The 19,935-nt window shown below is 35.9% G+C and overlaps 2 protein-coding genes across 4 annotated transcripts; both read left to right on the top strand.

Moving 5' to 3' along the window:
• Nucleotides 1–5,935: 5,935 nt before the first annotated feature.
• LOC106396627 (primary amine oxidase) lies at nucleotides 5,936–10,142 on the top strand. Of its 3 annotated transcripts, none has more exons than XM_048777213.1 (7): nucleotides 5,936–6,602; nucleotides 7,378–7,849; nucleotides 8,197–8,495; nucleotides 8,846–8,959; nucleotides 9,051–9,503; nucleotides 9,610–9,707; nucleotides 9,809–10,142. In XM_048777213.1, the coding sequence occupies exons 1-7, from the start codon at nucleotides 6,111–6,113 to the stop codon at nucleotides 10,017–10,019; spliced, it is 2,139 nt and encodes a 712-aa protein (XP_048633170.1). In that variant the 5' UTR covers nucleotides 5,936–6,110; the 3' UTR covers nucleotides 10,020–10,142. The 3 variants fall into 3 exon arrangements, with proteins under 3 accessions (XP_048633170.1, XP_048633169.1, XP_048633171.1); XM_048777212.1 differs by having other exon boundaries at nucleotides 5,942–6,602; nucleotides 8,197–8,522; XM_048777214.1 differs by lacking the exons at nucleotides 5,936–6,602; nucleotides 7,378–7,849 and having other exon boundaries at nucleotides 8,474–8,771.
• Nucleotides 10,143–15,306: 5,164 nt separating this feature from the next.
• On the top strand, nucleotides 15,307–18,769 carry LOC106394680 (aspartate aminotransferase, cytoplasmic isozyme 2). Its single transcript, XM_013835251.3, has 12 exons — nucleotides 15,307–15,457; nucleotides 15,591–15,662; nucleotides 15,772–15,833; nucleotides 16,146–16,229; nucleotides 16,369–16,468; nucleotides 16,677–16,797; nucleotides 16,882–17,045; nucleotides 17,277–17,414; nucleotides 17,520–17,641; nucleotides 17,762–17,856; nucleotides 17,945–18,065; nucleotides 18,578–18,769. Exons 1-12 carry the CDS (start codon nucleotides 15,404–15,406, stop codon nucleotides 18,660–18,662), a joined length of 1,218 nt encoding a protein of 405 aa, XP_013690705.1. The 5' UTR covers nucleotides 15,307–15,403; the 3' UTR covers nucleotides 18,663–18,769.
• The last annotated feature ends 1,166 nt before the right edge of the window (nucleotides 18,770–19,935 follow it).

The following is a 19,935-nucleotide window of genomic DNA, read 5'->3' as shown; positions in this document are numbered from 1 at the left end:
GTCTTTAGGATTCAAAGAGAGATTCTTTGTTGTTCTATTGATTTCGTGAGTCTAGTTTGTTTGTGCAAATCAAAACAAGCTCAGTACACAGATTGAGAGAGTCAATCACATCGTTTCCATCATCCATCAGATTGAGAGATTCAATCAAACATTCATCCGCAAATCCACTTCAATCCATCCCTTGATCCGGCTTGAGAGAGACATCAGTCCAGCAAGCAAGATCCCACCTTCACGCCACCTCCATCCCCTGTTCTTGTTGAGAGAGACATCAGTCCAGCAACTTGAATCCATCAGCCATCTCTATCCTTCTCTTATTTTGTTTCATTTTGCATCATATAGTTCTAGATTTTCCATTCAATATAAAAACCCATAAAAATTCATATTTGCTTCTGTTCTTCATTTATCATTTAGTTTTCTTTCAGTTCAACATTTTAATCCATAAAAACTCATAAAAATATTACTCTTTTGTTTCAGGTACATAACCGGCCAACTCTCTCTCCATCGCAGCCGCCTAGTAGCCCCATTTCCATCCGCTTGTCCTGGCCAGTCCGAGTACTTGAACCTCTGTCTATCCATTTGAGTAGTCTGAATCCCAGCCTGTAACAGCTAGGATCCCACAGATCACAGTGTATGCGTTCCAAAGGACGAGAAGATACAAACTCAGATGTAAGAAAGGGAAGTTTACAGCTTTTCCCAAAATGACAAGCATCACAAACAGACTGAACACTTGACTTATTGAAAACGATAGACTTAGTGCTGGATAAAAGGCGAAGAATATCCGCATGAGCATGACCCAACCGCTGGTGCCAAATCTTCTCACAAGCAGCTTGTTGTCTTGATGAATAGAAAGCTTGAAACCGGATATCCTTCATAACATAGAGATCTTTATGCTGTCGACCTTGGGTTATCACCTGCTTTGTCACCTTGTCCTTAACTAGTACACATTCATCATCAAACGTAAATTCACATGGGTAGTCTGATGTGAGTTTAGAGACAGACAGTAAGGACTTTGTAATGGCTGGACAAACTAAGACATCAGCTAAAGGGAGTATACCTTTCGGTGTATGCAGAGGAATATACCCAATGTGAGTGATCGGCAGATAGTTACCATTGCCTACGATGACCTGATCATTGCCAAGATATGGTTGAGCAGACTGCAACTGAGAGCCGTCGTTTGTGATATGAGCTGACACCCCCGAGTCTGGATACCATTCTTGCCCTGTGTACTATGATCGATCAGACAGTGTCATGGCAGACAATGCATTGTGAAGGTTGTCGGGAGTTGGGAAAGCTTGATCAAAGCGATTGTAGCAGCGAGCAGCGGTGTGACCCACACGATTACAGATCTGACAAGTTGGTCTTGAGCCTGAAGTGGCGCTGGAGAACTGCTGGTGAAAAACACGACCACGGGTAGAGTAAGAGCAAGAACCACGACCTATGTTTCCTCTGTTACTGTAATAACCATGTCCTCTGTTAGAGTAGCCACGACCAGTTTGGAAGGCAAGATGAGGAGTAGGAGCAGCATCGCTTTGAGCTTTAAGCTTGTCATCAAAGTTAACAATTTTGAAAAACTGCATCCTCAAAGCTTGCATCCGACACTGAGTCCATAGAATGCTCTATGATAGTACAGATTGACTCGTACTCACGACCCAAGCAATTCAAGGCAGCATAAATCATTTCTTGAGCAGAGACAGGACAACCAATCGAATCAAGCTGGTCGCAAACTCCCTTAACATCATTAAGATATTCAGTCATAGGTTTGTCTTTCTTTGACATACCTTGCAGCTTTCTTTGGAGATCTAGTTTGCGAGTAGCAGAGATACGGTTATACTTCTTTCCCAAACAGAACCAGACATCTTGAGCCGAGTTGAGCCCATAGACAGAACGCAGAGCTTCTTCAGACAGAGAACCATACAGCCAAGCCATGACAAGTTGATCTCGACGAACCCATTTGACGAAGTCAGGATTTGCTTCTTCAGTCACGACATCACCATCTCTCTTCGCAACGGTCGGAGGAGGACGAGGAGTGGATCCATTAATGAACCAGAGAAGAGACTGACTGGAAACAAAAGACTCAAACTGTGTTTTCCACAGAAGGTAATTTGTAGAGAAAAACTTCAATGTCACGCTTTGAGAGATACTCAAAGATGGAGTAGAAAACGGATCTGGTGCTTCGGCCATGGCTCATAATTTACTTGCTGAGCTCTGATACCATGAGAAACACAAGAACACTGAAGGAAAAAGCTTTACTGAATACGTTTTATTGCTTTCAACTTAAAGACAACGCTACTACATCATCACCTATTAATACAAAACTTAGTAAGCCCTAATACACGAGTCAAGACAATCGAATCTGTTGGAGGTGATGATTTGATGAGCTGGAAATGAGACTGTTGCGGTCATGCCTTGCGCATGCTGTCGTCTTGTACGTTGAGCGTCTACGGCTTCACCAGAGGAGCAAGACAGCCTGAGTTTTGTCGTGTCTTGCTTATGGACTTCATCCTTAACTTCAGTGGGCTTGTCATGAGTTAAGGTAATGGGCTGAGTATGGCTAATAGTAATCTCTTCTCATTTACACTAAGATACTGTCCACACAAAAAAAGACAGTGTAGCTTCGTATATACTATATAGTACAGAGAAGCTCCTTCAATATCCCTTAGCGCCAAACGTGCTACATCATACATTGATTCAGGTCGTTTTAATGCAAAGGATCGTCAACTGTTTTCTCATATTCTTTTTTGATTTGTAATTCTCCGGTTTTATGTTTCTATGTAAACACATTAGAAAGTACTAATAATGTATACTAGACTTTGCTCCGCGGATGTTTATTCAATTTAAAATAAATAATATTATATGATTCTTTGACGGTTTTTTAATATGTGTACGTATATTTATTGATTGTTCGTATAGTAGTTGAATTTACTATCAAAATAATATGTTACATGAGATACTTGTCAATTAATAAAATATAGTAAATTAGTTTTTTATATTTTATTTATATAATAAATCAAACCAATTAGTATGATTGTGTTTATTAATAAATGTATATTTTCAAAATATAATATTTGTGTCAGGTAATATGTTATCTTTTAAAAGTATTTATATGTCTCTAGGTTTTTATATGTAAAATAAATTCAACTATTATGTCTATCTTGAGTAAACTATTTAATTGAAATTTTATTTATTGTATTATTATAGTTTAAATATAATAGCTTTCATTTTAAAAAATATGCTAGATATTATTTTTTATATGTTAGATATTCCTATTTAATAACATCTGTTTTTTAAAATATGTGTATATTCCACATAGAATATTCCATTTACGGAACTGAATGTATATTGGAAAGTTGATTTCAATATACCCTGTCGTAATTTACTAATTTTTTTTACAGATTTAAAATCTAGATAATAAAATTTATTGTTATTGGTAAAAGTTATACATAAATATATTGTTATTATATATTTTTAATTACTTTGATGTATATAAATTTATTTTGAAAATTGTATCTGAGTAGTCAATAAATTGAAAATGACCAGACTAATGAAGTTTATTTTACATGTAAAACAATCGTACAGTATATAATAATTTAACCGTAACTACGTATGTATATAAAGTATTATAATGTGTATAAAATAGTAAAAGTAGTTAATTTGGCTGCTTATCTAATATAAAAATATAGGTTATGACAAAGTAAACCAATTTATCTTAATTTATTAACCAAAATATAAAATTAAACAATTCTTGGTAGATAGATAAACTGACTTTAGTTGTTCAAAAAAAAAGAAGTTAAAATGAGCTTTGTTGCTATTGTTATACAATTTATTAGAATATAAAGTTTAACTACAAGCGAGTTCACTCCACAACCATTCACTTAAAAGTCTGCTTGAGATCTCCATGGACTCTCTCCTGTTAACAATTAGGATGTTTCCTCTTTGTTAGACAGCTATCTAAACAGATAAAAACATATTAACATCTAAGGTTTTGAAATTCAAAAAAAAAAAGTATAAGCTACCTTTGAAAGTCCTGAATCAGCTCCTCCTTAACCCACTATAAATGTACTTCTCCAATTAAGTACAAAATGTTGTTACTGTCTCTTTGCTTGAGCAAGTGCAGCAGATCAGAAGAGAGTTCCTAAACCCAATAATCTATAAGCCTTTATACGGTTAGGATAGGGAGAGCTTCCAGTTCCTCTAACATTGATCTATGTTTCTCTTTCCTATAAATCATAACCTCTTGCATAAACAATGGATCTTGAAACCTTAAACAACAAAAAGTGTCAAAAACGTTAATTATATCAAAATAAACAAACATAGTATTTACTTAGTGTCGAAATTGAAACTATACTAACCGTTTCATCTGCCAAGATCAACTCTAGAGAAGGTCCACCATAATTGGTTTGTTGCCATCCATGAGTGAAGAAACTTAACCTGGACACACCAACAACTCTTGAACGGCTCAACGTCTTTGAGTAATGTGATGCTCTTGTTTGAAGTCATTTTCAGATGGTATTGCATACGTGAAGAGTCGATGTGTTTCTTATATTAGCTAATACAACCGATATTTTTGCTAAGTAAAATCTCAATATTTTTTTGATTTAGGAAATAAAATTTGTATGAAGTAATTATAGGAAAAATTTCTTTATTTTAAAGCTGTTGTGATATATATTAGGTAGATATCCAGAGATACCGAAATTTTAGGATTCGTAATTTTTATTGTTTACCTTATCTAAGCTAGAAATTTAAATATTTGAAGAATATTGCAATCTGCAAGATTTTGTGAACATTAATAATCGGTTTTAGAAAAAGTTATAGAGTTAAGATTTCGGTTAGGGGTGTTCAATCCGGATATCGGTTCGGTTTCGGTTCGGTTTTTTTCGGTTTTCGGTATTTCGGTTAGTAAAATATAATTACCATTCTAAATCCATATTTACTTCGGTTCGGTTCAGTTTATATACCGTCGGTTTTCGGTTTATTCGGTTTTATACCAAAAAACATAATTATTTTATTTGAGATCATATTATATTAATTTTAGAGTCATATTGTCAACACAGTCATTTATTAAAAATATGTAACATGTTCAAATAGATGAACAAAAAAGTAAAAATGCTTCTACAATCAAATAAAATAATCAATTCTATAACTAAAATCAAAGCTTGAAATTTTGAAAATAAAAATATGAAACAAAACAGAAACATAAAAGAAAAGTTTTTCCACTCTTCCATATTTAGTGTTAATTAAAGTCATGTTTTTTCAATTGAAAATTTTCTATTAATTATTGTCCATCAAATTTATAATCTTCATATTAATTAAGTGAAGACTAAAATAAATCAAAAAAATCAAAAAAAAGACTTGGAAAATAAGATGTATGAATTGCGATGTATTGTTATTTAGTTATAGTTCAAGTGTTTTACAAATTAAGGTTTTTTATTACTATAAAATTATGGTAATAGTTATTAACACAAATTTAACTTATGTAACAAATAGATTTTCATGTATTGTTTTAAAATAGATACATATTTACATGTTTCTACTTTTAATCGGTTTTGTTCGGTTTATTCGGTTATATACCAAACCATATCCAAATCTTACGGTTTTTATAAAATTATATCCATTCGGCTTATATGGTATATACCAAAACCAAACCATATTGTCTATTTCGGTTCGGTTCGGTTCGGTTCGGTTCGGTTTTACCATATTAAACAGCCCTAATTTCGGTGAATCTTTTGGTAATAAGACAAACGTGCGTCGGTTTAGTAAAGAAGCAAAACGTTGTGTTTAATATCAATGGCATAAAGTAGTAATTATTGAGGAAAACTTAGGATTAAATACAAAATGTATTTCTGTTTTAATAGATTAGATTTTCCATTTACCATCTCTAATATAGCGATCATATCCTTCTTGTCATTACACTTGTCATGACAGGAAGAAGTGGGACATACCAATTTTTCAAGATCTATTCCAACTTGTAAATATCTCTTACATGGTAGGTTTGAGTAGTGGTTTGAGTAGTTTTCACATGTTTTCCATCTTTTTTTTTTCTTTGAATAATGCTCTTATATCCCCTCAGCTTTTATAAGTAACCCTTACACTCAGAACTCAAAAAGTCAAGTATGGCGGAACCATCTTTGGCTCGTCTCTCTGCCTTGTTCTTCGGCTTTCTCCTCCTCTTGGCCACTTACTCTTGGGTCCCTAGACTCCACTCAGGCTTATTATCCGGTACGGGGGTCCAGAAAACACTCGGACCGGATCCTAAACTCCGCGTTGACCACTCTTCGGCAAAGCCTCATCACCCACTTGACCCACTAACCGTGCAAGAAATTGAGAGAGTGCGAACCATTCTCTTGGATCATGAACCGGGTTTTGGTTCCGGGTCGGCCACGATTCACTCCATGGCTCTTGACGAGCCGGATAAGACACTTGTCGTCAAGTGGAAGAAAGGAAATCGGCTACCGTCGCGAAGAGCCGAGGTCCTCGCGTTGTCTGTTGGTCAATCCCACGTGATTGTTGTGGATCTTGATTCGGGTCGGGTCGTTTCTGATGTGGTCAACCCGACTTCTGGGTATCCGATTCTCACCATGGACGACCTCATCGTGGCTTCTCAGGTATCGCAGAATGGTTTTATTGGTAAACGACGAGTTACTGATTTGATGTTTTGGACTTATTTTATTACAAGTAACCGGTTTAGCTCACCGGTTTTTCTCAATTCAATTTCTGACCAGCACGGTCTACCTGAATTTCCATTCAAGTTTTTTTGGTATAGTACGGTTCGTGGTTTCAGATAGGATTTACTCTAATTAAAACGGCTTGGCTCAGGTAGCCAGTTACATATCTAGTTTCAAATGAATATATAGCTTTTGTTTTGTCTTTTTCTGGGTTTAATTCTGAAGTTATTATTATTATTATTTTTTCCACACTCTCGTTACCCTATATTAAACACAAAAACTGAAGACCATAACGAGATTCCACTCTTAACCGGTTTAATATTTTTTCTATATCTCTCTTTACAAAGCTTTGACTTTTAGGATATTTTAATCTGACATACTATTTAGATTCATTTTTATCATTTTTGAATATTCGTTTTTATATATCTTTTTAGTTCTTAGGATATTTACAAAGTATACTGCCTTTAAATTCAGTTTTTTTGAATTATTTATTTTATATTCAAAGTTACTGTTGTTATAAATGTATAAAACTGTTTTAAATTAGTTAAATATTTTTTTAATAAAATAAGGTATACAAGACTTAATTAAACTATATTTTGGGAATTTTTGTATTACATGTAATATTGTGTTTTATGAGATCATGATATTATGCCCATACACAAAAACAAAAATGAGCAATAATTTACCTTTTTTTCTTTGTCAACACAAAATGCAGGTTGCTTTGAAGAGCATCGAGTTCAACCGCTCAGTGGAAGCTCGTGGGGTTAAGCTTTCCGATTTGGTAGCTCTGCCGACGTTCACCGGATGGTTTGGACCGGAGGAAGAAGGACGTCGAATCCTAAAAGTCCAATGTTTCACGTCACAAGACACTCCTAATTATTTCATGAGACCCATTGAAGGTCTTTATGCAACGGTCGATATGGACAAACTAGAGGTTATCAAGATCGTCGATAAAGGCATGGTTCCTATTCCCAAAGCTGCCGGTACAGAATACCGGTATAATGTTCAGAATAAGCCGGTACATATGGATCGAATCAACCCCATTTCGATTGAGCAGCCGGAGGGTCCTAGTTTCCTGGTCGAAGATGGACATTTGGTTAAGTGGGCTAATTGGGTTTTTCATGTTAAAGCTGACCACCGAGCCGGTATAATCATCTCTCAGGCCACAGTTCGTGACTCCGAGACAGGTATATAACACCTTAACTCGAAGTCTTGAATATTCACTTGTTTAAAAATGATTTTAAAATATATTTTTGATGTTTTCTACACTTTTTAGTTTAAATAACAAACTGTTTAAGAAAAATAAAATGTATCTATTGAATTAGTACTAGTTTAAGAAGATGAGAAATAGGTATTCACAAAAATGATGTATATAATCAAATTTTAATATGTTTTCTTAATATTTTTTAAAGCACAAAATATATTTTCCAAACACATAAAGTATTATATACATAACAATTGTGATGGTTAAAAGAGAAGCCAAATTCTTGAATCTTGAATTCTTGATGTTTACTAATTAATGTGGAGAGAGCAGGTGAACCAAGAAGTGTGATGTACAAAGGATTTCCATCAGAATTGTTCGTACCATACATGGACCCTGGAGAACTATGGTACTACAAAAGTTATCTGGATGCAGGCGAGATCGGTTTAGGTCCTGCGGCAATGCCGCTTGTGCCCCTCAACGACTGCCCCCGAAATGCTTACTATATAGATGGCGTTTTTGCCTTGCCGGATGGAAAAGCCATTGTCCAACCTAACATGATATGCTTGTTTGAACGCTACGCAGGCGATGTCAGCTGGCGACATTCTGAGATTCTTATCCCCAATGCTGATGTATGTCCCTTCACTACAAGAAAACAGGTGAAATCCGACGGCCAATTTCGTCAGAACTTCGTTGGAGTTCTGTCGGAATCCGAACGGTCAAAAATGTCCGTCGGAATATATCCGTTCGGAGCTCATAACAGTCAAAATATCCGTCGGATATTTCCGACAATCAGAAATTTCTGACGAAAAACCGACGAACAAGATATTATATGTTTTATCTCGTCGATGGAAACCGACGAAACTATCGTCCGTCGGATTGTCCATCGGAATGTAGCATGTTTTCTTGTAGTGCTTACTGTCCTGATTTTTTATTTTACTTTGAATAAGAATCGATTCCTGATTTGTCGACGTCTTAACAGATAAGAGAGTCAAGGCCAAAAGTTACATTGGTCGCTCGGATGGCTACTTCAGTCGGAAACTACGACTATACTTTCGATTGGGAGTTTCAGACTGATGGTTTGATCCGCGTTACGGTATGTCAGTAAATGGTTTTTGTTTTGTTTTGTTTTGTATATGGTTATTTTTTTCTCAAGTTTCCTCACACTTAAATGTTATTCTTACCAGGTCGCGGCTTCAGGTATGTTGATGGTGAAAGGGACACCTTACGAGAATGTAGATGACTTAGGTGATAAAGAGGATGATTCTGGACCGTTGATCTCTGAGAATGTGATTGGAGTCGTCCATGATCATTTCATAACGTTTCATCTAGACATGGACATTGATGGACCGATGAATAATTCGTTCGTTAAGGTTCATCTAGAGAAGCAAAGGGTTCAATCTGGAAAATCACCAAGAAAGAGTTACTTGAAGGTTAAGAAATATGTAGCCAAGACTGAGAAAGATGCCCAGATCAAATTGAGCCTCTATGACCCATATGAATTCCATATTGTGAACCCAAACCGTAAGTCTAGGTTAGGAAACCCGGCTGGTTACAGAATCATACCAGGTGGGAATGCGGTGAGTTTGCTCGATCACGATGATCCTCCTCAGATTCGCGGTGCATTCAGCAATAATCAGGTACTTAATTTTAAGCTTTGTTTTTTTTTCTATATGAGATATTTAATTAGTTGACATTTTGTTTTAGGACTCAGTTTGTTCAATGTAATTGGTTTTATTGGTTTAGATATGGGTAACTCGGTATAACCGGTCAGAGCAATTTGCTGGAGGAGTTCTAGTGTACCAGAGCCATGGCGATGACACACTACAAGTTTGGTCAGATAGGTATGAAACCAACGGACCATACCAATTGAGTCATACTATCTATTCTTAAAGATTTTTGGTTTAAATATCTCTCCAATATTACTTGTTTTGTGGTGTAACAGGGATCGCTCGATCGAAAACAATGACATAGTGGTGTGGTACACACTGGGATTCCATCACATACCTTGCCAAGAAGATTATCCGGTTATGCCAACGGTAGCTGCTAGCTTTGAGCTTAAACCGGCTAATTTCTTTGAATCCAATCCGGTTATCGGTGTCGCGCCCATCTTTGAGAAAGATCTACCGGTCTGTAGACCGTTTGCTTCATCTTGATTGGTTTTGTCTCGTATAGAATCTTGACTAGATCAAATGCCCGGTTTAGCCACACGCTGTTGAAGTTTGTAAACAGTTTTGTAATAAAACCAACACGTCCAATAAAATAATGCTTAGAGAAAATCTATATCAGAGCCGTTGGTTTCGCTGTGTTGAAATTAGACAAGCACTCACTTTCTAAGTGTATAGTGTTGTAAAGATTTGAAGTAAAATTAATATGAACATGAGAACATCCATGAAACCTCAATCTAGACAAGTAAGAAGAAAAAAACTCACTACAAACAGAGAACTGGAAGCGACCGACAGAGAAAACAATTAAAAAGCATACGTTAAAGTTGAGAGTTTCTAGAATCTGTAGATTTCACATGTAAAGTACAGAAGCGGTAATGAATTAAGCGTTACTCAACAATTATAAGTAATTTTTTAATTAAAAATAAATATCAATAAACAGTTTAGAACTACAGTACAAAAGTGGCAGATTAAACGTTTCTAACCATTTATAATTTGTATCGCTGATCAGAGTTTTTATATGGCAGTTTTTCTTCAACATGCAAACTGATTCCTTGTTTAATACTTCTTTCGTTTTAAAAAATCTATATTTTAGTAAAAACAATTATTTCAAGTATCAGACCAGCTTATAAATTTTGATAAGACATCGATTCAATTTGGGCATAAGATTGAGGAGCCGACACATTAAAGGATATTATGGGTATTCAAAATTTAGAAGGAATGGGCTCTTATCTTGGTCTACCCGAAGATTTGGAAGGATCCAAGATACAAGTTTTTAGCTTTGTCCAGGAACGGTTAAATTCTAGAGTCATGATGTTAGGAGTTTTCAAGGCTCCTAAGACAAATGATGTAGTATAAAAGATTGTCGAACCAGTTCTGAGTAGGCCTGGGCATTCGGGATCCCAATCGGGTTTCGGTTTTATCCAATCGGGTTTTGGTTTTTCGGGTTTATCAAAATCAGCCCCATTCGGATTATATGAAAGTTCGGTTCGGGATCGGTTCGGATTCTATCGGGTTCGGGTCGGGGTTAGTAAATCTTCAAAGAACCGGCACAACCCAATATACTTTTGGGTTCGGGTCCCAATCGGTTTTTCGGTTTAAAAATACCTGATTTTTACCTATTTTATAACCAAAACATGAGTAAAATCGGTTCTTCAGTTTTAAAATACCTGATTTGTACCTATTTTGTAACTAAAACTTAAGTACAATCGATTCAAAAATAAGAAACATCAACCATGATCATTCAAAATCAAACGAAAAGTAAAAATATTTACTGATAAAAAGAAAACCAAATAAATAAAAGCATAAAATGAAAACCAAGTTCTCATGAAATAAGAAACATTGTTTAACGAAAACAAAATCTAAATCTAAATACTTCAAGATTCAACGGCCATCTTCAACCATCAACCTTCATGTAATAGAACCACCAACATTTATGTAATAGAACCACCAACCTTCGTGTAATAGATAAGTATTTTAGATGTTCAATATTTTTTAGTGTATGTTGGATACATATTAGGAATTGAAATCATGTTTGGTACAAGATCTTTTTGAGGTTTAGAATGTTTCGGGTTCTATCGGATATCCATTTAGATTCGGGTTCGGTTCGGATAATACCCATAACCCGAAATACCACAAAACAAGATCCATTCGGTATTTACGTCGGGTTCGGATCGGTTCGGATTCATTTTTATCGGATCGGATTCGGTTCGGATTATCGGGTTCGGTTTATTTGCCCAGCCCTAGTTCTGAGGGATATCAAAGCACCGAGAATGCAAGTACTAGCTTAATCTAAGTGCGATCATGTAATTTTGATGGGTTTTAAGCTATGACTAAAACTAAAAAGCAATAACAGAATGATACTTTCTTGACTAAGGGAAAAGAGAACTCATGGGCATAGGGGTTAGACCTTGGGTGATCAAGTTTCGAACTAAGGATGGCAAACGATCAATCAAACTATCAACCTTAAGCTTAAACACAATCCTAAACAAGCTCTATGTCTAGATGAATGTTCATTTACTAACACAATTCAAACATCAAATGTCTTTGGTTGAATAATATGAAAGCAATCATTACTAACAAGTCTAATGGCTGCCTTAGCACCTCTAACAACAAATGTCTTTGACAAAGTATGCTAAAAGCTAGAAGAGTTGTTTCAGACATTTCATCGAACACCTTTTGGGTGGGAAATGCCTATAGATCAACTTTTGAGAGGCCAACTCAGAAGATGCATTATGAATACTTCTCCTAGAAAGGATTAAGAATGATCTACACTAAAACATCCTAGCTCTGACCTAATCATCCTTAATCTCCCTAACCCATGAATTCAAAAGGTGATTACTTGCTACTCTTCATGATTCCTCTTAAACCCATATTGGATTTCAGATTAATCATGTAGAGAAACACTAATAACGATTAGAAAACACAGAATTGCAATAACTGAGATGATCAATTGAATCAAGATATGAACTTTCCAAAGGTTTTTGGTGGTTTTCTTAAGAACAAAAGATAATCTGCCTCTGATGGCTTACAAAAGATTAAAACATAGGTTTTTGAAAGTCCAAAACGTGCATAATAAAATGACCAAAAGGCCCTTGATAAATCATAAGTTCGAGCAAATAGGAGACGCGCAGCGACCTCGGCACGTCGCTCCGACAGGTCGCTCCGGGCTTCAGGAGCGACCTAAGAGGGTCGCTCTGAGAGGTCGCTCCAGCTCCATTTTGTGTCGTCAGACGATAGAAAAACGAGCGACCTTGGAGTGTCACTCAAGCAAAGTCGCTCTGAGAGGGGTGTCACAGCGACTTCATGGTGTCGCTCCGGTGAGTCGCTCCCATGCACTGCTCGTCCGATGATCTCCTTAAACATTTTTTTTTAGCTCCAAATGCACCCAAATGTCTCCAAGAACTCCATGTGGTACTCCAATACCTGATAAAGACTCATGTATGCAAAATGCAACCTAAACATGGCTAAATCCTAGTCTATATGATCAAAATGCACATGGATGAGTGGATAAAACAATAGAAATATGCAAGATATCAAGTCACTGGATGGGCTTTTCGGTTTTTTACAAAAGGAGGAATGGAGGTGATTATTAAATCAGTGGTCACAGCACTACCAAACCATGTAATGTCTTGTTATCGTTTACCTAAGGCAACTGCGAAAAAATTAACTAGCGCGGTTGCACAATTCTGGTGGAGTCCAGGGGGAAGTACTAGGGGCTTACGTTGGAAATCATGGGACAAAGTATGTGTTGATAAAAATGAAGGGGGTTTGGGGTTCAACGTCATCACTGATTTTAATACAGCGATGCTTGGCAAACAACTTTGGCGTCTCATAGAGAAACCGGACACTCTACTTGCCCGAGTTTTTAAAGGTCGGTATTACAGGAATGCTTCACCCCTTGAACCGATCCGCTCATATTCTCCGTCATATGGATGGCGGAGTATTGTCTCTGCTAGATCTCTGGTAAGCAAAAGACTAATCAAAAGGGTGGGAACTGGTTCTTCTATATCTGTATGGAAAGATCCATGGCTCCCAACCACTCGCCTGAGACCAGCCAATAAAAATCAACATAATTTATATCCGGATCTTATAGTGGATGCTCTCATTGACTCCACTTCACGTACATGGAATTCACAGGCAATTAGGGATCTGGTGGACCCACGGGATGCAAAACTTATCGAAAGTCTGCCACTGAGTAGAACTCAGAGGACAGATAGTGATGGATGGTATTTTACCAAAAATGGGAAATATACAGTTCAATCAGGATATCAGGCAAAGAGAATTTACCCGGATAGAGCACGGCCACCAATGTTGATTGGTCCAACCGTTGATGTACTGAAAGATTTTTGCTAGAAAATACGGTGCCCACCGAAGTTAAAACATTTTCTATGGCAGCTCGTAACAGGATGTATAGCTGTTAAGAAGAATTTACAAGGAAGAGGGATTCAAGGAGATATTTGTTGTGCCAGATGTGGAGCCCAGGAGGAATCGATAAACCATTTTTTTTTAATGTCCGCCGGCAATTCAGGTATGGGCTCTTTCGAAGATACCGTCGAATCCAGATACTTTCCCAACAAAAGCTCTTTTCACAAATATGGATCATCTCTTTTGGAGAGTTCTTCCACAAATGGAGGATCATCAGTTTGCTTGGATTTTATGGTATATATGAAAAGGCCAAAACAAGAAAGTGTTTAGTAATTGGGACATTGATCCCATGGATACGCTCCAGTTAGTAGAAACAGAGTCTACACTTTGGGCGGAGGCTCAGGTTTTGAATGAGCAGAGGACAGAAACACGGGCTGTGGTTACGTCCCTCCCGACAATTCCGGGCAGATGGTGCTTTACCGATGGCTCTTGGAAAGAGGACGATATCTTTTCTGGACAAGGATGACTTAGTACGATTCCAGGATTTGAAGGTCTATTAGGGGCAATGAATGTTCGGGTGAGTCTTTCTCCTCTTCATGCAGAGATGGAAGCGCTACTATGGGCAATGGAATGTATGAGGAACCTACGTCAGTTTCAGGTCACGTTTGCAACGGATTGTTCTCAATTAATGAAGATGGTTTCGGAACCAGAAGAATGGCCAGCGTTTGCAGATTATTTGGAAGATATCAAGAACCTGAAAGAGAGTTTCAGTCGATCAGATATTATTCATGTTCCAAGGACGCTTAATACCATGGCGGATAGTCTAGCTCGCAAAGCTAGGATGCAGCCGTCTTATGTTGTTCACATGGATGCCGATCACCCAATTTGGTTTACAGAGTCTATATGAGTCTGTAAAAGTCGACAACAAAATATATATATATATATATTACATTTTTAATGCATAAATTAATTGCAAATTGTAAACTTCAAAAAACATAGTGGTGTTTATAAAAATTTTATTGGTTAAAAATTGTGGAGAATAGTTGACAATGGAAAATAATGTATTGGTAACTAAAATCTAATATGTTTTCTTAATAAATTTGAAAAATTTAAAACGTACATCTTTCTGAAACGGAAGGAATAATATTATTTCTTAGTTGCCCGTTAAAGTTGTGAATAGAGATATTAATGCAAATGACCCCACTTTATAACTAAAACATATGTTAATATATCCGGTCTAAACTAATCATATATGTATATTTATATATAGGGGTTCCAAGAAAATGTATATTTATATATGGATATGAGGACAAAATAATCAGCACTTATAAAGGAACATTTTATATAGTAAATTATTTAAATTTTTAATTTAAATTGGATTTTAGCCATTATAAAAAGTACAGTTTTATAGAAAATTGGATTCTCTTGGTTGGTGAGCCTGATCATGCTTAAATAATTGATTTCTATTTTTCTTCCCAATTCACTGTCGATTGATTAATCAATTTGTGATGAGTTCCATCTTGTCAAACGTCCTTCCTGCTCCGGAAGATCATGTTCTCAGTGTACATATATTTCAGTTTAAGGATCTACATCCATCTTACTTTTTTGTTATTGGATCCATTCTGCCATTTTATGAAAGAGTAGATCATTTATTATTGAAGGCTTTTAATCTTTATTTGTATGGTCACAAAACAGGTTATTTTTGCCTGTAGAGATGATCCTTGTCCAGTTAAGTTGAATTTGAGTGCCGGTGCCTATCGAACCGAGGTAACTTTGGTTACTTTTCTGTCTAAGTTTTATGGATCTTCACAGTCTCTATGATAGAGTTATTTTATAAGTCCTCACTGGGTAGTTATATTTATTTTATTGTCTAAAGGAGGGAAAGCCTCTTGTTCTTGAGGTGGTGAGAAAAGCAGAGCAACAGTTAGCGAACGACCTGTAAGTTAGATACTCATTAGTAATATAGAAAGACTTCGATTGTTTCAGGAAAAAAAAATTGACGTTCTTAAAATATTTAATTTTACATTTTTTCATAAAGTATTTTTGTGTTTTTTTCTGTACAATTAACTTTTCAGTTAAAATTTTATGACTGTGGGTTCATTTGTGAACACATTTGTAAACAAACAATCAAAGCCTATAAAGTTAGAATTTCCCCTATAACTTTCAGATAGTAACTGATTAGCTCATTTTCAAAAAAAAAAAAAAAAATTTTATGATTTTGTTTTTGTTTTGGTTTGTTTTTGCCTCAAGGTCTTGTGACAAGGGTTATCTCCCAATTGATGGACTTGCTGATTTTAACAAATTGAGCGCCAAGCTGATCTTAGGTGATGATAGGTAATATATTAGATACTATTATTTTCCCCCAAGTGATTAAATGTTTAATCTGAGGTTTGATTGGCTTTTTTCAACTTCTCTAAATCCTTTAGGTTATTTTCATTTTACTATAAAGATTGTTTTCGTGTTTTTTGGGCAGTCATGCAGTGGAAGAGAATAGAGTTGTTACTATCCAGTGTTTGTCTGGTACTGGTTCTTTGAGAGTCGGAGCTGAGTTTCTAGCAAAACACCACCAACAAGTAAATGTTCCTTATTAGTTTATTTAGTTTTGTTAATGGCCATAAGAACTTGGTAAATAAACATTTCAGAAGGAAATATAAAACGAACAATTAACAAAATTTACAACAATTTTTATTCTTGAAAGAATTTCTATGTAATTGTAACATATTTTATCAGAAATTCTTGTAATATTTTCGTCAACATAATTGCGTTTATCATTGCTTTCAGCGAGTCGTTTTCGTTCCAAATCCAACTTGGGGGAACCATCCCTTTATTTTCACATTGGCGGGTTTATATGTAGAATATTTCCGTTACTATGATCCGCAAACCCGAGGACTCGACTTCGAAGGTTGGTTTTGTTGACGTCCATACTGATTAGGTTTAGTGTTCTTATCAATCATAATTTTAAGTAAATAATTTGTTTTAAAAATAGGCATGCTCGAGGATATTGGTGCTGCACCGTCTGGAGCTATAGTGGTATTGCAATCTTGTGCGCATAACCCCACAGGAATTGATCCAACACTGGAACAATGGGAAAAGATTCGACAAATTGTGAGGTCTAAAGGCTTATTACCCTTCTTTGATACTGCATATCAGGTAAGATGTACAACTACCTTTGCTTTGTTGCGTGTTATACAAACAAATGAAACACTCTGTTGTAATGTATAACTTTTGTTAAGTATTATCACGATTGTCAGTTCATAAAAACGAACACATGTTCACAGATATGACATATTCATACAAAATATTTGGGTTTATCCGGTAATATTAGAGATTAGTTTCAACAATGAAAAGCAACATGCCTCTTTTTTAATCTTAATTTTTCAGGGTTTTGCTAGTGGGAACCTTGATTCAGATGCACAGTCGGTGCGTATGTTTGTTGCTGATGGAGGTGAATGTTTTATAGCCCAAAGTTTTGCCAAAAACATGGGTCTTTATGGTGAACGTATTGGTGCTCTTACCATTGTAAGCAACAAAACTTCTCACTTCCACATGCAAACTTAGATCTTGTCTATATAATTAAATTATTTCAGAAACTGTAAATATAATCTTTGTGGGTCTAATGTGAAGGTATGCACCTCACAAGATGTGGCGAGGAAAGTTCACAGTCAAGTGTTACTTGTTGTTAGACCTATGTATCTTAGCCCACCAATGCATGGAGCATCCATTGTTACCACAATTCTTAAAAACAGGTAGTTGTTATACCTATATATATGCAGGACTAATGAGAATTCTTCTTGTCCTGTGAAATGCTTATTAAATAATGATTTTTAATTATGTTCAAAATTTCGTGTGTGCATACACATTGGCAGTGATATGTACAAGGACTGGACTATCGAGCTGAAAGGCATGGCTGACCGCATCATAAGCATGCGCCAACAGTTATATGAAGCTATACAAGCTAGAGGTTTGGTTTAATGATTTTTGTTTTCCTCATAATTTTCGTTAATTTAAATCATTCATAAGTTCTAATTTGTACCATTTTATTTCTGCAGGCACACCCGGTGATTGGAGTCACATTATCAAACAGATTGGGATGTTTTCTTTTACAGGACTGAATGAGAAGCAAGTTCGCTGGATGGCCAAAGAATATCACATTTATATGACTTATGATGGGTAAGTGATATAATTCTTCTCTTCAAATGTTTATATCACAGATAATTATTAGATCAAGAGAAAAAAAATTAAGTAAATTCACATTTATAAAGTATTTCACATTTTTTATTAGATAACATCATAGTTTTCCAAATACAGACGCAATCTAACAATTTATTTTTGAAGAACTATAAACTTGTTATAAACATAACACGCTTAACAACAAAAGAAAACAAACAATTGAGACCACATTATACTTATTAGTACATACACAAGTGCCATTTATTTGTCTTAATATCTACATGAGTTAAGATAGTTGTTTAGAAAAATAGAATAAGTGAATATTATTAACATTAAACTTACTCCTCTGCAACTTAGTAGACAAGAGTTTTGCTCATTTGTTTGTAACTTCCAATGTATGTAATCTTATTTTCCATTCACTGACATTATTAAGTGCCCGAAAAATAAGTATTATGTTAAATTTATCTGTCTATTTAAAGCTTATCATTTATAATGAGGATTGTGTATTGCAGGAGGATAAGCATTGCAAGTCTAAATTCAAAGACAGTGCCTCAACTCGCTGATGCTATACATGCTGCAGTTACCCGCCTTGCCTAATCTAGTGATTCTGTTCTTTGTTGTTTCATAAATAAATTGGTTAAAAACAGAGTTCCTGGTTAACATTTCATAAGCGAAAACAAAGAAGCATACTATATTTTATTTTATTTTCCCGGGTGGACTGTTAAACCAAAAAAATCAGGATTGTGACCTTTAGACAAAGAATGTATACCACTGACTCGTTCCCAAACATACCAGAGACCGGACCAAGCAAGCAACCAAGTTCCAATGGGTTAGGCATAAATTCCAGCTTCTTCAGGATAAGATATTAGACTGAACCTCAAAAACGTAATGTCTTGAATCTAAGATACGTTATCACTGTATCATTATTCAAACATACCACAAACATGGCAGAGAAAGCAACCAAGTTCTAATAAATTTATCCAATCGAGCCATAGAACTATAAATCCGACCAAAACAATCACTCAAAATAAAACTTCCCAAAAGAAGTCTGGCTAAGAACCAAATTTAAAGTAAAACAATAATCATACCAAACCAAGTCTGAGATCTTCTTGGAGAGTTCATCACAAATACTTTAAATACAAAGACAACGTTCCACCAATACACGAAATGTAACATCAGAATTTAAATAATTTGATTTACCTTACAGATACTTTAAAGGGAAGAGAATTTCTCTACCACTCCTCTTCTCTCCTGGATAAATTAGTTTTAAGATGCCTGCTTTCATTGCTCTACCAAGGATAAAATGTTCAAAAATGCATGTCGAGAAAGATTTTCTCCAATCTCCCATCATGCAACATAGTAGTGACTATACCAGAGGTTGAAGCATCTCCAGCAAACCCGCGGCTTATCATTTCCTTGATGAATTCAGCTGATGCAGCTTTGTCACCACCTTCACGATGTGCCCTGATTAGCACATTATATGTAAGATCATTGATACACTAAAAATGAATCCTTGCTACTGTCAAGTTAACAGTGGTAATTGTAATATTTGAGATTCAATTCAGAGGAGCAGTTTACTCTTTATTTTTATGAGTTCAATATCAAGCCGAGAACGCCGCGCGAGAAGAGCGTGGTGCTCTTATTGGGGAGCGAAACCTTCCGCGGAACTTCGCTACTAACCGCTCCCCCATAAACCCTCCACCCTGTACTCGACAAGATTATGAGATCAAACCTGCACTGATAAGTCTGGTACAGAAGAGCACGTTCAGTGGCCTCACTACGGACATCCCAATGGACCACATAGAGGCCTTTGAGAGAATCTGCAATTTCTCTCGCTCTAATGGAGTGCCACCAGATTATGTCAAATGCA

This window comes from Brassica napus, chromosome A3 (genome assembly GCF_020379485.1).
Source record: "Brassica napus cultivar Da-Ae chromosome A3, Da-Ae, whole genome shotgun sequence".
In the NCBI taxonomy this organism is placed as follows: Eukaryota; Viridiplantae; Streptophyta; class Magnoliopsida; order Brassicales; family Brassicaceae; genus Brassica; species Brassica napus.
This window is presented reverse-complemented; position numbering and strand designations above follow the sequence as displayed.